Here is a 14,863-nt window from a genome sequence, read left to right on the forward strand (position 1 = left end):
AAACTGAGGGAATGGATTTGATTTCTTGGATACTGGTGTGGATATAAAATACAGATGTTGTGGTGTTTAGACAAAGATAAGTCTAGTCAAGACAAGAGCCTCTCCTGTTGAGTCTAAAGACGGGATGACCCCTGTGTGATGTTTAACCACACTGATTTCTTATCTGTTTGCCGTTGAGGTGACACATTGTGCCTGATGTAACAGTTGGAGGCCCACTGTATACAGTTATGTCTCAGCATGCATTGGGAAACATGCCGGGGGAGCCACACGGAGTCGGGAGAGTGGACGCCACATGTTTTTAACTGGCTGCCAAGTAGGGGATAGTACATCACCTGTGACTGGTTACAGATCTAAAAACAAGAATTATAGATGAGATTCAACACAGAGGAGGAGGTGCTTTCACCCTTCACAAATCGTTTGCAAATATAAAACCACAAAAAGTACACGTTGAAGACTGGAGCTGAGCCAGAGCTGGAAGAGAGCATACACTTTCCTCCTGACAGGCTGTCTTTAGGCTGTCATATAGATGGTGTGTGTGTGTGTGTGTGTGTGTGTGTGTGTGTGTGTGTGTGTGTGTGTGTGTGTGTGTGTGTGTGTGAGTGCGTCTATGTGGTATGGATTGACATTTGACCTGCGCTGTACCTGGGCTCCGGGGACATTTCGACTTTTTGCTGTGTATTCATGTGTCCCCCTAAAACATGACTTGTAAATGCATTTTTAAGTGTCTAAATAATAATTTTTTCTACTTCTTATGAGGTCATTATTTATCTTTTGACCTGTATTTGCTTAAACTGTAGTGTAAATTCATTTATTAAACTATAATTAAAAGATTTTCTGATTTTCTTAAAAGTCCACCTATACCCCTCACCTGATTTTTGTGTATTCCAGTGTATTGCACAGCGACGTTTCGAGTTAGAGTGGATGTGTGTAGGTACTGCAATTTAATACACATTTTCAATACACACGGCCGGAAGTCATTGTGATTGGTAGGCTATATATATAGGCGGTACCTACAGGAAACGGCGCCACAACTTTCGCGCGCGTGCCCTTTAACAAGTGTATGTCGACGGCAATACGAAGACGGATTAAAAACACAAAGGTAAGCCTTTTTTAATGTAAAATGCACCATGACTTTAATACTATATGAAATTATAGGTGCACAGGCCTATATTAAACTGGTTTAATTTATGCTTTATGGACTGTTAGTGAGTCTTTGAAGAAGTAAAACGGCCCCAGCGTTTGTCATTGAGTAAATAAAATAGGGCTGACGACTAACCGCGTCAACGCGATAAAGCGGGCTAACCCGTGTTAGGATTTACTCGGTGTTAAAGCATTATTGTGGCTTAAACGTGTTAATGCCGACATCGCGACTAACGCGATTAACAATTAAACCAGCGCAGTCTGAGTCAAAATCCCTGATGTCGCTGTTAGCTAATTTCGGGCAGTTTGTCCAATGTCTGTCCATTCTGCTGACAGCCCTAAAATAAAAGCAAGGGTATAAGTGTATTTAGTCGTGTATTTATTTATATGCCTGAAGAAAAAACTTCTTACAGTTTTGATGCCTAAGCTTTCTCAGTACTTGTATCACTCTCTGCAGTCGCCATTACAGAAATGTCACATGTCGCCATTTTGAGTACTAGGCCTTTAACATTTTAAAAGAAGGCATAAATTAGCACTATGAATAAGTCAGCTGTGTTTATGCTGTAAACTACACTACTGCTAGTTCTGCTACTACTGATGATGATGACAATGATGACGATAATCGTAATACTTTATATGCTTTGGTAATACAGCCAATCGTACAGGAGAACATGCGAAGGAGACTCATTCCTCCACGGGAGGATGCAGTCTGTCATGTTTCTGCTGGAAGGGACAAACTGGGACTTGATATCCACTACATAAATGCCTTCAAAGGTAAGTTGGTCTTTAGTTTGGATTAGATTTGGAGTTTGTCACTGTCTTTTGTCACTCACTTGGTATGCCTCTGCAATTCAGGTCGGGGCATTTTCACGACTGTTCCATTCCAAAAAGGAGACTTTCTTTTGGAATACAGAGGTAAACTCATAACAAAAGAAGAATGTGAGCGGAGACACAGAGTTTATCATGACAGCCTGAAGGTGTTCATGTTTGAATTCAAGTTTGATGGAAAACTCTGGTGGTGCGTATTATATCAGTGTAGTTTGATTAAGATTAAATTACACATTGCTTTTGATTTATGAAAAAAAGCTTCCTAACTAGTTAAGCTAATACTTTTTTGCCTAACCCCACAGTGTGGATGCATCTCAAGAAGATGGGTCATTAGGCAGACTTGGACTGATGTGGTTGTCGTTGACAAGTGCTAAGATGAAAATATTAAATATCAATGGAAAGCCCCATCTATGCTTATTTGCAAGCAGAGACATAAGTCCAGGTGAAGAAATAGACTATAATTATGGTGACTCGGATTGGCTCTGGAGATGCAAGGTATTTCTACAATTGTACTTTTTGGAACTGATAAATTGCATACCCTAAGCCATTTTTACATTTGTACCTACTCAAATTGGCTTAACGTGACTTAGGGCATCTAGTTTTTCACTGAAATTGAGTATCACCTACTGTGCCTGGGGTAACTATAGCAATGCAGCCGAGCATCCAGTGATATAAATGCCACAGCAAGCATGGACGTCAAGGTGACAAAATGCCTGCTGCTCAGTCTATACTTTAGTGTTCAATTCAGGGATCACGCTGTTAATTTTGGTCGCTATTTCAAACATTTCAGAGTTTCAAAAATGATGGCTTGGATTTTCACGAAGGAGGCGCACTCATAACTTATCGAGTGACACCATTGACCAGCCACCTGGTGGCATTCAGTCTATGTCAAATTTTCTGATCACTTTGGATCACTTGGAACCTTGGTGCAGTAGTTACTGAAAAACTACATGGTACTATAACCTACTGGAAAAACAGGGGTAGGTACTAATGGAAAACAGGCAATTGTGATGGCTGCCACATCAAAGCCCTCTAAAAGCACTAAAAAAATATCAGCAGGTATGCAGAAATAAAAAATGGCTTTCGGTTTCTAAATTTTAACAGTGATTGATGTTTAATGTGATTCTACACAGCAAAATCTCCAGTGTTAAATTAACACTGGAGAGTGTCTATAAGGGTCCACACCTCTGAGTGTTAAATACAACACTGTTGAGTGTTAAATTAACACTTTTGACAGTGTTATATGTTTAAAAGTAACCTAGTCGGTTTTGAAGATTAACAATGGCTAACACTGAGCAGTGCTGATTTTCTAACACTGGAAAATAACTCAAAATGTTAGAAATATTCCAGTGTTAGAAAATCAGCACTGCTCAGTGTTAGTCTTTGTTAATCTTCAAAACTGACTAGGTTACTTTTAAACATATAACACTGTCAAAAGTGTTAATTCAACACTCAACAGTGTTGTGTGGACCCATATAGACACTCTCTAGTGTTAATTTAACACTGGAGATTTTGCTGTGTAGCCTCTTTAGTTAGATTCATTTTAAATTTTGTCCCTCGAAGATAAATGGGCCCTAGTGACAGTTCGTTGCTGCTACAGGTGATTGTTTTACTCCTTTAGCAATGGCTTAAAAAATAAAGAAATCACACTGACTATTTGTCTCTTAATCATAGGGCCTTAAATTCTCTATACATGACAGTGAATATTTTAAAGACAATAGCTTGAAACTTATCTTTCTCATACAGTTTATTTAATGTTTCAAAAGCCTCTTCAAAAATGCACTGTATATTCATTTTCTATCTGTTACACACGAAGACGGAGACCAGCCAGATTCAGAAGACTGTGAGCTGCCTAAAGCCGCAACCAAACAGCTTTCCAAACAATGATCTGATTTTAATGAATGTTTCTCATGCACGATGTGTACCTTACGCTATTTGCCAATAGTGAAATGGTCTATTCATCCTCTTGAGTGATGCATTTTTAGTAACTGTCAGATTACTGTTCTTTTGTCTTCATTCTCTATCTGTTACACACGAAGACTGAGACCAGCCAGATTCAGAAGACTGTGAGCTGCCTAAAGCCGCAACCAAACAGCTTTCCAAACAATGATCTGGACCTGAAACATCCAGAGCCTGAAAGGGTAAATATAATCCAGTGTACCACTTAATGAACTAATAATTTAATCTATCATCATTCTTTATGGATGCTGTGTGTGTGTGTGTTTGGCAGTCACCTGGGTGTGATGTGATTTACATGGACCGTGGCTTGTAGGTCCTTTTCATTGTTTCAAAGTGCAAGTCTGGATAACATCTGAGTGTGTGTGTGTGTGTGTTAACCACCCAAATGTGACTTAGGAGGACCACACTGTTATTGGGGGACTCCGTCAAAGTTTGCTTCATGGTGACATCACTCTGGTTTTAGGAGGGGTCTTCTCGTATGTCTTGACAGTTTGACCTACAGCATGCAGAACTGACTGCATGTGCTTTGTTTCTATGTTGAAATTTTTTGAAACTCAGGCTTGAACATTAAGATAGATAGTACTATACAACTTCTTAAGTTGTTTTAGGCACTTTTTACTGCTTTAGTGCATGGGCTCTCTCTGGCTGTGTACTCTGGCTTCTTCCCACAGTCCAAAGATGTAGCTTATGGGGTTAGGTTAACTGGTGATTCAAAACTGCCCTTTGGTGTGAATGCAAATGCTTGTCCTTCCATGTTAGACTGGTGATCTGTCCAGGTTGTACTGCCCTATGGTAGCTGGTATAGGCCCCAAAACTGCTACCCCACAATCCTGATAAGGATAAGTGGAAGAGGATGGATGATTGCAAAGGAATCAGTTGTTAACTATTGTAGCCAGTATTTTTTTCAGAAGAAAACATTTCTTGAGTGGAAAGGCCCCCCCCCACACACACACATGCAAATTAAAAACAGAAGCACAGGCCTGCCCAGTACAGTTGCAAGAAGAGCACTTGGTCTAATCTTTGTGCCATCTTTTCTTTGTTGCAGGATCTTGATGAAGAAATGCCTCAGCAAGACTCAGAAGCCATGCATTCTTCTTCAGTGCAAGATTTTGAAGAGGTAACATTGACCTAGGACAGATTTTAATGAATGTTTCTCATGCACGATGTGTACCTTACGCTATTTGCCAATAGTGAAATGGTCTATTCATCCTCTTGAGTGATGCATTTTTAGTAACTGTCAGATTACTGTTCTTTTGTCTTCATTCTCTATCTGTTACACACGAAGACTGAGACCAGCCAGATTCAGAAGACTGTGAGCTGCCTAAAGCCGCAACCAAACAGCTTTCCAAACAATGATCTGGACCTGAAACATCCAGAGCCTGAAAGGGTAAATATAATCCAGTGTACCACTTAATGAACTAATAATTTAATCTATCATCATTCTTTATGGATGCTGTGTGTGTGTGTGTTTGGCAGTCACCTGGGTGTGATGTGATTTACATGGACCGTGGCTTGTAGGTCCTTTTCATTGTTTCAAAGTGCAAGTCTGGATAACATCTGAGTGTGTGTGTGTGTGTGTTAACCACCCAAATGTGACTTAGGAGGACCACACTGTTATTGGGGGACTCCGTCAAAGTTTGCTTCATGGTGACATCACTCTGGTTTTAGGAGGGGTCTTCTCGTATGTCTTGACAGTTTGACCTACAGCATGCAGAACTGACTGCATGTGCTTTGTTTCTATGTTGAAATTTTTTGAAACTCAGGCTTGAACATTAAGATAGATAGTACTATACAACTTCTTAAGTTGTTTTAGGCACTTTTTACTGCTTTAGTGCATGGGCTCTCTCTGGCTGTGTACTCTGGCTTCTTCCCACAGTCCAAAGATGTAGCTTATGGGGTTAGGTTAACTGGTGATTCAAAACTGCCCTTTGGTGTGAATGCAAATGCTTGTCCTTCCATGTTAGACTGGTGATCTGTCCAGGTTGTACTGCCCTATGGTAGCTGGTATAGGCCCCAAAACTGCTACCCCACAATCCTGATAAGGATAAGTGGAAGAGGATGGATGATTGCAAAGGAATCAGTTGTTAACTATTGTAGCCAGTATTTTTTTCAGAAGAAAACATTTCTTGAGTGGAAAGGCCCCCCCACACACACACACATGCAAATTAAAAACAGAAGCACAGGCCTGCCCAGTACAGTTGCAAGAAGAGCACTTGGTCTAATCTTTGTGCCATCTTTTCTTTGTTGCAGGATCTTGATGAAGAAATGCCTCAGCAAGACTCAGAAGCCATGCATTCTTCTTCAGTGCAAGATTTTGAAGAGGTAACATTGACCTAGGACAGATTTTAATGAATGTTTCTCATGCACGATGTGTACCTTACGCTATTTGCCAATAGTGAAATGGTCTATTCATCCTCTTGAGTGATGCATTTTTAGTAACTGTCAGATTACTGTTCTTTTGTCTTCATTCTCTATCTGTTACACACGAAGACTGAGACCAGCCAGATTCAGAAGACTGTGAGCTGCCTAAAGCCGCAACCAAACAGCTTTCCAAACAATGATCTGGACCTGAAACATCCAGAGCCTGAAAGGGTAAATATAATCCAGTGTACCACTTAATGAACTAATAATTTAATCTATCATCATTCTTTATGGATGCTGTGTGTGTGTGTGTTTGGCAGTCACCTGGGTGTGATGTGATTTACATGGACCGTGGCTTGTAGGTCCTTTTCATTGTTTCAAAGTGCAAGTCTGGATAACATCTGAGTGTGTGTGTGTGTGTGTTAACCACCCAAATGTGACTTAGGAGGACCACACTGTTATTGGGGGACTCCGTCAAAGTTTGCTTCATGGTGACATCACTCTGGTTTTAGGAGGGGTCTTCTCGTATGTCTTGACAGTTTGACCTACAGCATGCAGAACTGACTGCATGTGCTTTGTTTCTATGTTGAAATTTTTTGAAACTCAGGCTTGAACATTAAGATAGATAGTACTATACAACTTCTTAAGTTGTTTTAGGCACTTTTTACTGCTTTAGTGCATGGGCTCTCTCTGGCTGTGTACTCTGGCTTCTTCCCACAGTCCAAAGATGTAGCTTATGGGGTTAGGTTAACTGGTGATTCAAAACTGCCCTTTGGTGTGAATGCAAATGCTTGTCCTTCCATGTTAGACTGGTGATCTGTCCAGGTTGTACTGCCCTATGGTAGCTGGTATAGGCCCCAAAACTGCTACCCCACAATCCTGATAAGGATAAGTGGAAGAGGATGGATGATTGCAAAGGAATCAGTTGTTAACTATTGTAGCCAGTATTTTTTTCAGAAGAAAACATTTCTTGAGTGGAAAGGCCCCCCCACACACACACACATGCAAATTAAAAACAGAAGCACAGGCCTGCCCAGTACAGTTGCAAGAAGAGCACTTGGTCTAATCTTTGTGCCATCTTTTCTTTGTTGCAGGATCTTGATGAAGAAATGCCTCAGCAAGACTCAGAAGCCATGCATTCTTCTTCAGTGCAAGATTTTGAAGAGGTAACATTGACCTAGGACAGATTTTAATGAATGTTTCTCATGCACGATGTGTACCTTACGCTATTTGCCAATAGTGAAATGGTCTATTCATCCTCTTGAGTGATGCATTTTTAGTAACTGTCAGATTACTGTTCTTTTGTCTTCATTCTCTATCTGTTACACACGAAGACTGAGACCAGCCAGATTCAGAAGACTGTGAGCTGCCTAAAGCCGCAACCAAACAGCTTTCCAAACAATGATCTGGACCTGAAACATCCAGAGCCTGAAAGGGTAAATATAATCCAGTGTACCACTTAATGAACTAATAATTTAATCTATCATCATTCTTTATGGATGCTGTGTGTGTGTGTGTTTGGCAGTCACCTGGGTGTGATGTGATTTACATGGACCGTGGCTTGTAGGTCCTTTTCATTGTTTCAAAGTGCAAGTCTGGATAACATCTGAGTGTGTGTGTGTGTGTGTTAACCACCCAAATGTGACTTAGGAGGACCACACTGTTATTGGGGGACTCCGTCAAAGTTTGCTTCATGGTGACATCACTCTGGTTTTAGGAGGGGTCTTCTCGTATGTCTTGACAGTTTGACCTACAGCATGCAGAACTGACTGCATGTGCTTTGTTTCTATGTTGAAATTTTTTGAAACTCAGGCTTGAACATTAAGATAGATAGTACTATACAACTTCTTAAGTTGTTTTAGGCACTTTTTACTGCTTTAGTGCATGGGCTCTCTCTGGCTGTGTACTCTGGCTTCTTCCCACAGTCCAAAGATGTAGCTTATGGGGTTAGGTTAACTGGTGATTCAAAACTGCCCTTTGGTGTGAATGCAAATGCTTGTCCTTCCATGTTAGACTGGTGATCTGTCCAGGTTGTACTGCCCTATGGTAGCTGGTATAGGCCCCAAAACTGCTACCCCACAATCCTGATAAGGATAAGTGGAAGAGGATGGATGATTGCAAAGGAATCAGTTGTTAACTATTGTAGCCAGTATTTTTTTCAGAAGAAAACATTTCTTGAGTGGAAAGGCCCCCCCACACACACACACATGCAAATTAAAAACAGAAGCACAGGCCTGCCCAGTACAGTTGCAAGAAGAGCACTTGGTCTAATCTTTGTGCCATCTTTTCTTTGTTGCAGGATCTTGATGAAGAAATGCCTCAGCAAGACTCAGAAGCCATGCATTCTTCTTCAGTGCAAGATTTTGAAGAGGTAACATTGACCTAGGACAGATTTTAATGAATGTTTCTCATGCACGATGTGTACCTTACGCTATTTGCCAATAGTGAAATGGTCTATTCATCCTCTTGAGTGATGCATTTTTAGTAACTGTCAGATTACTGTTCTTTTGTCTTCATTCTCTATCTGTTACACACGAAGACTGAGACCAGCCAGATTCAGAAGACTGTGAGCTGCCTAAAGCCGCAACCAAACAGCTTTCCAAACAATGATCTGGACCTGAAACATCCAGAGCCTGAAAGGGTAAATATAATCCAGTGTACCACTTAATGAACTAATAATTTAATCTATCATCATTCTTTATGGATGCTGTGTGTGTGTGTGTTTGGCAGTCACCTGGGTGTGATGTGATTTACATGGACCGTGGCTTGTAGGTCCTTTTCATTGTTTCAAAGTGCAAGTCTGGATAACATCTGAGTGTGTGTGTGTGTGTGTGTGTTAACCACCCAAATGTGACTTAGGAGGACCACACTGTTATTGGGGGACTCCGTCAAAGTTTGCTTCATGGTGACATCACTCTGGTTTTAGGAGGGGTCTTCTCGTATGTCTTGACAGTTTGACCTACAGCATGCAGAACTGACTGCATGTGCTTTGTTTCTATGTTGAAATTTTTTGAAACTCAGGCTTGAACATTAAGATAGATAGTACTATACAACTTCTTAAGTTGTTTTAGGCACTTTTTACTGCTTTAGTGCATGGGCTCTCTCTGGCTGTGTACTCTGGCTTCTTCCCACAGTCCAAAGATGTAGCTTATGGGGTTAGGTTAACTGGTGATTCAAAACTGCCCTTTGGTGTGAATGCAAATGCTTGTCCTTCCATGTTAGACTGGTGATCTGTCCAGGTTGTACTGCCCTATGGTAGCTGGTATAGGCCCCAAAACTGCTACCCCACAATCCTGATAAGGATAAGTGGAAGAGGATGGATGATTGCAAAGGAATCAGTTGTTAACTATTGTAGCCAGTATTTTTTTCAGAAGAAAACATTTCTTGAGTGGAAAGGCCCCCCCCCACACACACACATGCAAATTAAAAACAGAAGCACAGGCCTGCCCAGTACAGTTGCAAGAAGAGCACTTGGTCTAATCTTTGTGCCATCTTTTCTTTGTTGCAGGATCTTGATGAAGAAATGCCTCAGCAAGACTCAGAAGCCATGCATTCTTCTTCAGTGCAAGATTTTGAAGAGGTAACATTGACCTAGGACAGATTTTAATGAATGTTTCTCATGCACGATGTGTACCTTACGCTATTTGCCAATAGTGAAATGGTCTATTCATCCTCTTGAGTGATGCATTTTTAGTAACTGTCAGATTACTGTTCTTTTGTCTTCATTCTCTATCTGTTACACACGAAGACTGAGACCAGCCAGATTCAGAAGACTGTGAGCTGCCTAAAGCCGCAACCAAACAGCTTTCCAAACAATGATCTGGACCTGAAACATCCAGAGCCTGAAAGGGTAAATATAATCCAGTGTACCACTTAATGAACTAATAATTTAATCTATCATCATTCTTTATGGATGCTGTGTGTGTGTGTGTTTGGCAGTCACCTGGGTGTGATGTGATTTACATGGACCGTGGCTTGTGGGTCCTTTTCATTGTTTCAAAGTGCAAGTCTGGATAACATCTGAGTGTGTGTGTGTGTGTGTGTGTGTTAACCACCCAAATGTGACTTAGGAGGACCACACTGTTATTGGGGGACTCCGTCAAAGTTTGCTTCATGGTGACATCACTCTGGTTTTAGGAGGGGTCTTCTCGTATGTCTTGACAGTTTGACCTACAGCATGCAGAACTGACTGCATGTGCTTTGTTTCTATGTTGAAATTTTTTGAAACTCAGGCTTGAACATTAAGATAGATAGTACTATACAACTTCTTAAGTTGTTTTAGGCACTTTTTACTGCTTTAGTGCATGGGCTCTCTCTGGCTGTGTACTCTGGCTTCTTCCCACAGTCCAAAGATGTAGCTTATGGGGTTAGGTTAACTGGTGATTCAAAACTGCCCTTTGGTGTGAATGCAAATGCTTGTCCTTCCATGTTAGACTGGTGATCTGTCCAGGTTGTACTGCCCTATGGTAGCTGGTATAGGCCCCAAAACTGCTACCCCACAATCCTGATAAGGATAAGTGGAAGAGGATGGATGATTGCAAAGGAATCAGTTGTTAACTATTGTAGCCAGTATTTTTTTCAGAAGAAAACATTTCTTGAGTGGAAAGGCCCCCCCACACACACACACATGCAAATTAAAAACAGAAGCACAGGCCTGCCCAGTACAGTTGCAAGAAGAGCACTTGGTCTAATCTTTGTGCCATCTTTTCTTTGTTGCAGGATCTTGATGAAGAAATGCCTCAGCAAGACTCAGAAGCCATGCATTCTTCTTCAGTGCAAGATTTTGAAGAGGTAACATTGACCTAGGACAGATTTTAATGAATGTTTCTCATGCACGATGTGTACCTTACGCTATTTGCCAATAGTGAAATGGTCTATTCATCCTCTTGAGTGATGCATTTTTAGTAACTGTCAGATTACTGTTCTTTTGTCTTCATTCTCTATCTGTTACACACGAAGACTGAGACCAGCCAGATTCAGAAGACTGTGAGCTGCCTAAAGCCGCAACCAAACAGCTTTCCAAACAATGATCTGGACCTGAAACATCCAGAGCCTGAAAGGGTAAATATAATCCAGTGTACCACTTAATGAACTAATAATTTAATCTATCATCATTCTTTATGGATGCTGTGTGTGTGTGTGTTTGGCAGTCACCTGGGTGTGATGTGATTTACATGGACCGTGGCTTGTAGGTCCTTTTCATTGTTTCAAAGTGCAAGTCTGGATAACATCTGAGTGTGTGTGTGTGTGTGTGTGTTAACCACCCAAATGTGACTTAGGAGGACCACACTGTTATTGGGGGACTCCGTCAAAGTTTGCTTCATGGTGACATCACTCTGGTTTTAGGAGGGGTCTTCTCGTATGTCTTGACAGTTTGACCTACAGCATGCAGAACTGACTGCATGTGCTTTGTTTCTATGTTGAAATTTTTTGAAACTCAGGCTTGAACATTAAGATAGATAGTACTATACAACTTCTTAAGTTGTTTTAGGCACTTTTTACTGCTTTAGTGCATGGGCTCTCTCTGGCTGTGTACTCTGGCTTCTTCCCACAGTCCAAAGATGTAGCTTATGGGGTTAGGTTAACTGGTGATTCAAAACTGCCCTTTGGTGTGAATGCAAATGCTTGTCCTTCCATGTTAGACTGGTGATCTGTCCAGGTTGTACTGCCCTATGGTAGCTGGTATAGGCCCCAAAACTGCTACCCCACAATCCTGATAAGGATAAGTGGAAGAGGATGGATGATTGCAAAGGAATCAGTTGTTAACTATTGTAGCCAGTATTTTTTTCAGAAGAAAACATTTCTTGAGTGGAAAGGCCCCCCCCCACACACACACATGCAAATTAAAAACAGAAGCACAGGCCTGCCCAGTACAGTTGCAAGAAGAGCACTTGGTCTAATCTTTGTGCCATCTTTTCTTTGTTGCAGGATCTTGATGAAGAAATGCCTCAGCAAGACTCAGAAGCCATGCATTCTTCTTCAGTGCAAGATTTTGAAGAGGTAACATTGACCTAGGACAGATTTTAATGAATGTTTCTCATGCACGATGTGTACCTTACGCTATTTGCCAATAGTGAAATGGTCTATTCATCCTCTTGAGTGATGCATTTTTAGTAACTGTCAGATTACTGTTCTTTTGTCTTCATTCTCTATCTGTTACACACGAAGACTGAGACCAGCCAGATTCAGAAGACTGTGAGCTGCCTAAAGCCGCAACCAAACAGCTTTCCAAACAATGATCTGGACCTGAAACATCCAGAGCCTGAAAGGGTAAATATAATCCAGTGTACCACTTAATGAACTAATAATTTAATCTATCATCATTCTTTATGGATGCTGTGTGTGTGTGTGTTTGGCAGTCACCTGGGTGTGATGTGATTTACATGGACCGTGGCTTGTGGGTCCTTTTCATTGTTTCAAAGTGCAAGTCTGGATAACATCTGAGTGTGTGTGTGTGTGTGTGTGTGTTAACCACCCAAATGTGACTTAGGAGGACCACACTGTTATTGGGGGACTCCGTCAAAGTTTGCTTCATGGTGACATCACTCTGGTTTTAGGAGGGGTCTTCTCGTATGTCTTGACAGTTTGACCTACAGCATGCAGAACTGACTGCATGTGCTTTGTTTCTATGTTGAAATTTTTTGAAACTCAGGCTTGAACATTAAGATAGATAGTACTATACAACTTCTTAAGTTGTTTTAGGCACTTTTTACTGCTTTAGTGCATGGGCTCTCTCTGGCTGTGTACTCTGGCTTCTTCCCACAGTCCAAAGATGTAGCTTATGGGGTTAGGTTAACTGGTGATTCAAAACTGCCCTTTGGTGTGAATGCAAATGCTTGTCCTTCCATGTTAGACTGGTGATCTGTCCAGGTTGTACTGCCCTATGGTAGCTGGTATAGGCCCCAAAACTGCTACCCCACAATCCTGATAAGGATAAGTGGAAGAGGATGGATGATTGCAAAGGAATCAGTTGTTAACTATTGTAGCCAGTATTTTTTTCAGAAGAAAACATTTCTTGAGTGGAAAGGCCCCCCCACACACACACACATGCAAATTAAAAACAGAAGCACAGGCCTGCCCAGTACAGTTGCAAGAAGAGCACTTGGTCTAATCTTTGTGCCATCTTTTCTTTGTTGCAGGATCTTGATGAAGAAATGCCTCAGCAAGACTCAGAAGCCATGCATTCTTCTTCAGTGCAAGATTTTGAAGAGGTAACATTGACCTAGGACAGATTTTAATGAATGTTTCTCATGCACGATGTGTACCTTACGCTATTTGCCAATAGTGAAATGGTCTATTCATCCTCTTGAGTGATGCATTTTTAGTAACTGTCAGATTACTGTTCTTTTGTCTTCATTCTCTATCTGTTACACACGAAGACTGAGACCAGCCAGATTCAGAAGACTGTGAGCTGCCTAAAGCCGCAACCAAACAGCTTTCCAAACAATGATCTGGACCTGAAACATCCAGAGCCTGAAAGGGTAAATATAATCCAGTGTACCACTTAATGAACTAATAATTTAATCTATCATCATTCTTTATGGATGCTGTGTGTGTGTGTGTTTGGCAGTCACCTGGGTGTGATGTGATTTACATGGACCGTGGCTTGTAGGTCCTTTTCATTGTTTCAAAGTGCAAGTCTGGATAACATCTGAGTGTGTGTGTGTGTGTGTGTGTTAACCACCCAAATGTGACTTAGGAGGACCACACTGTTATTGGGGGACTCCGTCAAAGTTTGCTTCATGGTGACATCACTCTGGTTTTAGGAGGGGTCTTCTCGTATGTCTTGACAGTTTGACCTACAGCATGCAGAACTGACTGCATGTGCTTTGTTTCTATGTTGAAATTTTTTGAAACTCAGGCTTGAACATTAAGATAGATAGTACTATACAACTTCTTAAGTTGTTTTAGGCACTTTTTACTGCTTTAGTGCATGGGCTCTCTCTGGCTGTGTACTCTGGCTTCTTCCCACAGTCCAAAGATGTAGCTTATGGGGTTAGGTTAACTGGTGATTCAAAACTGCCCTTTGGTGTGAATGCAAATGCTTGTCCTTCCATGTTAGACTGGTGATCTGTCCAGGTTGTACTGCCCTATGGTAGCTGGTATAGGCCCCAAAACTGCTACCCCACAATCCTGATAAGGATAAGTGGAAGAGGATGGATGATTGCAAAGGAATCAGTTGTTAACTATTGTAGCCAGTATTTTTTTCAGAAGAAAACATTTCTTGAGTGGAAAGGCCCCCCCCCACACACACACATGCAAATTAAAAACAGAAGCACAGGCCTGCCCAGTACAGTTGCAAGAAGAGCACTTGGTCTAATCTTTGTGCCATCTTTTCTTTGTTGCAGGATCTTGATGAAGAAATGCCTCAGCAAGACTCAGAAGCCATGCATTCTTCTTCAGTGCAAGATTTTGAAGAGGTAACATTGACCTAGGACAGATTTTAATGAATGTTTCTCATGCACGATGTGTACCTTACGCTATTTGCCAATAGTGAAATGGTCTATTCATCCTCTTGAGTGATGCATTTTTAGTAACTGTCAGATTACTGTTCTTTTGTCTTCATTCTCTATCT

The 14,863-nt window shown here is 41.2% G+C and overlaps 1 protein-coding gene across 1 annotated transcript; it reads left to right on the forward strand.

Annotated features, from left to right (window-relative positions):
• The first annotated feature begins 910 nt into the window (after positions 1–910).
• LOC113034288 (uncharacterized) lies at positions 911–14,738 on the forward strand. Its single transcript, XM_080300761.1, has 22 exons — positions 911–1,099; positions 1,794–1,914; positions 1,996–2,158; positions 2,271–2,463; positions 4,008–4,109; positions 4,973–5,044; positions 5,213–5,314; positions 6,178–6,249; positions 6,418–6,519; positions 7,383–7,454; positions 7,623–7,724; positions 8,588–8,659; positions 8,828–8,929; positions 9,797–9,868; positions 10,037–10,138; positions 11,008–11,079; positions 11,248–11,349; positions 12,217–12,288; positions 12,457–12,558; positions 13,428–13,499; positions 13,668–13,769; positions 14,637–14,738. Exons 1-22 carry the CDS (start codon positions 1,061–1,063, stop codon positions 14,721–14,723), a joined length of 2,097 nt encoding a protein of 698 aa, XP_080156887.1. The 5' UTR covers positions 911–1,060; the 3' UTR covers positions 14,724–14,738.
• Positions 14,739–14,863: the final 125 nt, after the last annotated feature.

The sequence above is a fragment of the Astatotilapia calliptera genome, chromosome 4 (assembly GCF_964374335.1).
Source record: "Astatotilapia calliptera chromosome 4, fAstCal68.1, whole genome shotgun sequence".
Taxonomy (NCBI): domain Eukaryota; kingdom Metazoa; phylum Chordata; class Actinopteri; order Cichliformes; family Cichlidae; genus Astatotilapia; species Astatotilapia calliptera.

Coding starts and splice junctions, on each gene's coding strand:
- LOC113034288 (XM_080300761.1), top strand. CDS start 1,061: ATGTCGACGGCAATACGAAGACGGATTAAAAACACAAAG. Junction 2,159..2,270: donor TTTGATGGAAAACTCTGGTG/GTGCGTATTATA, acceptor CTAACCCCACAG/TGTGGATGCATCTCAAGAAG. Junction 11,350..12,216: donor AACATCCAGAGCCTGAAAGG/GTAAATATAATC, acceptor TCTTTGTTGCAG/GATCTTGATGAAGAAATGCC.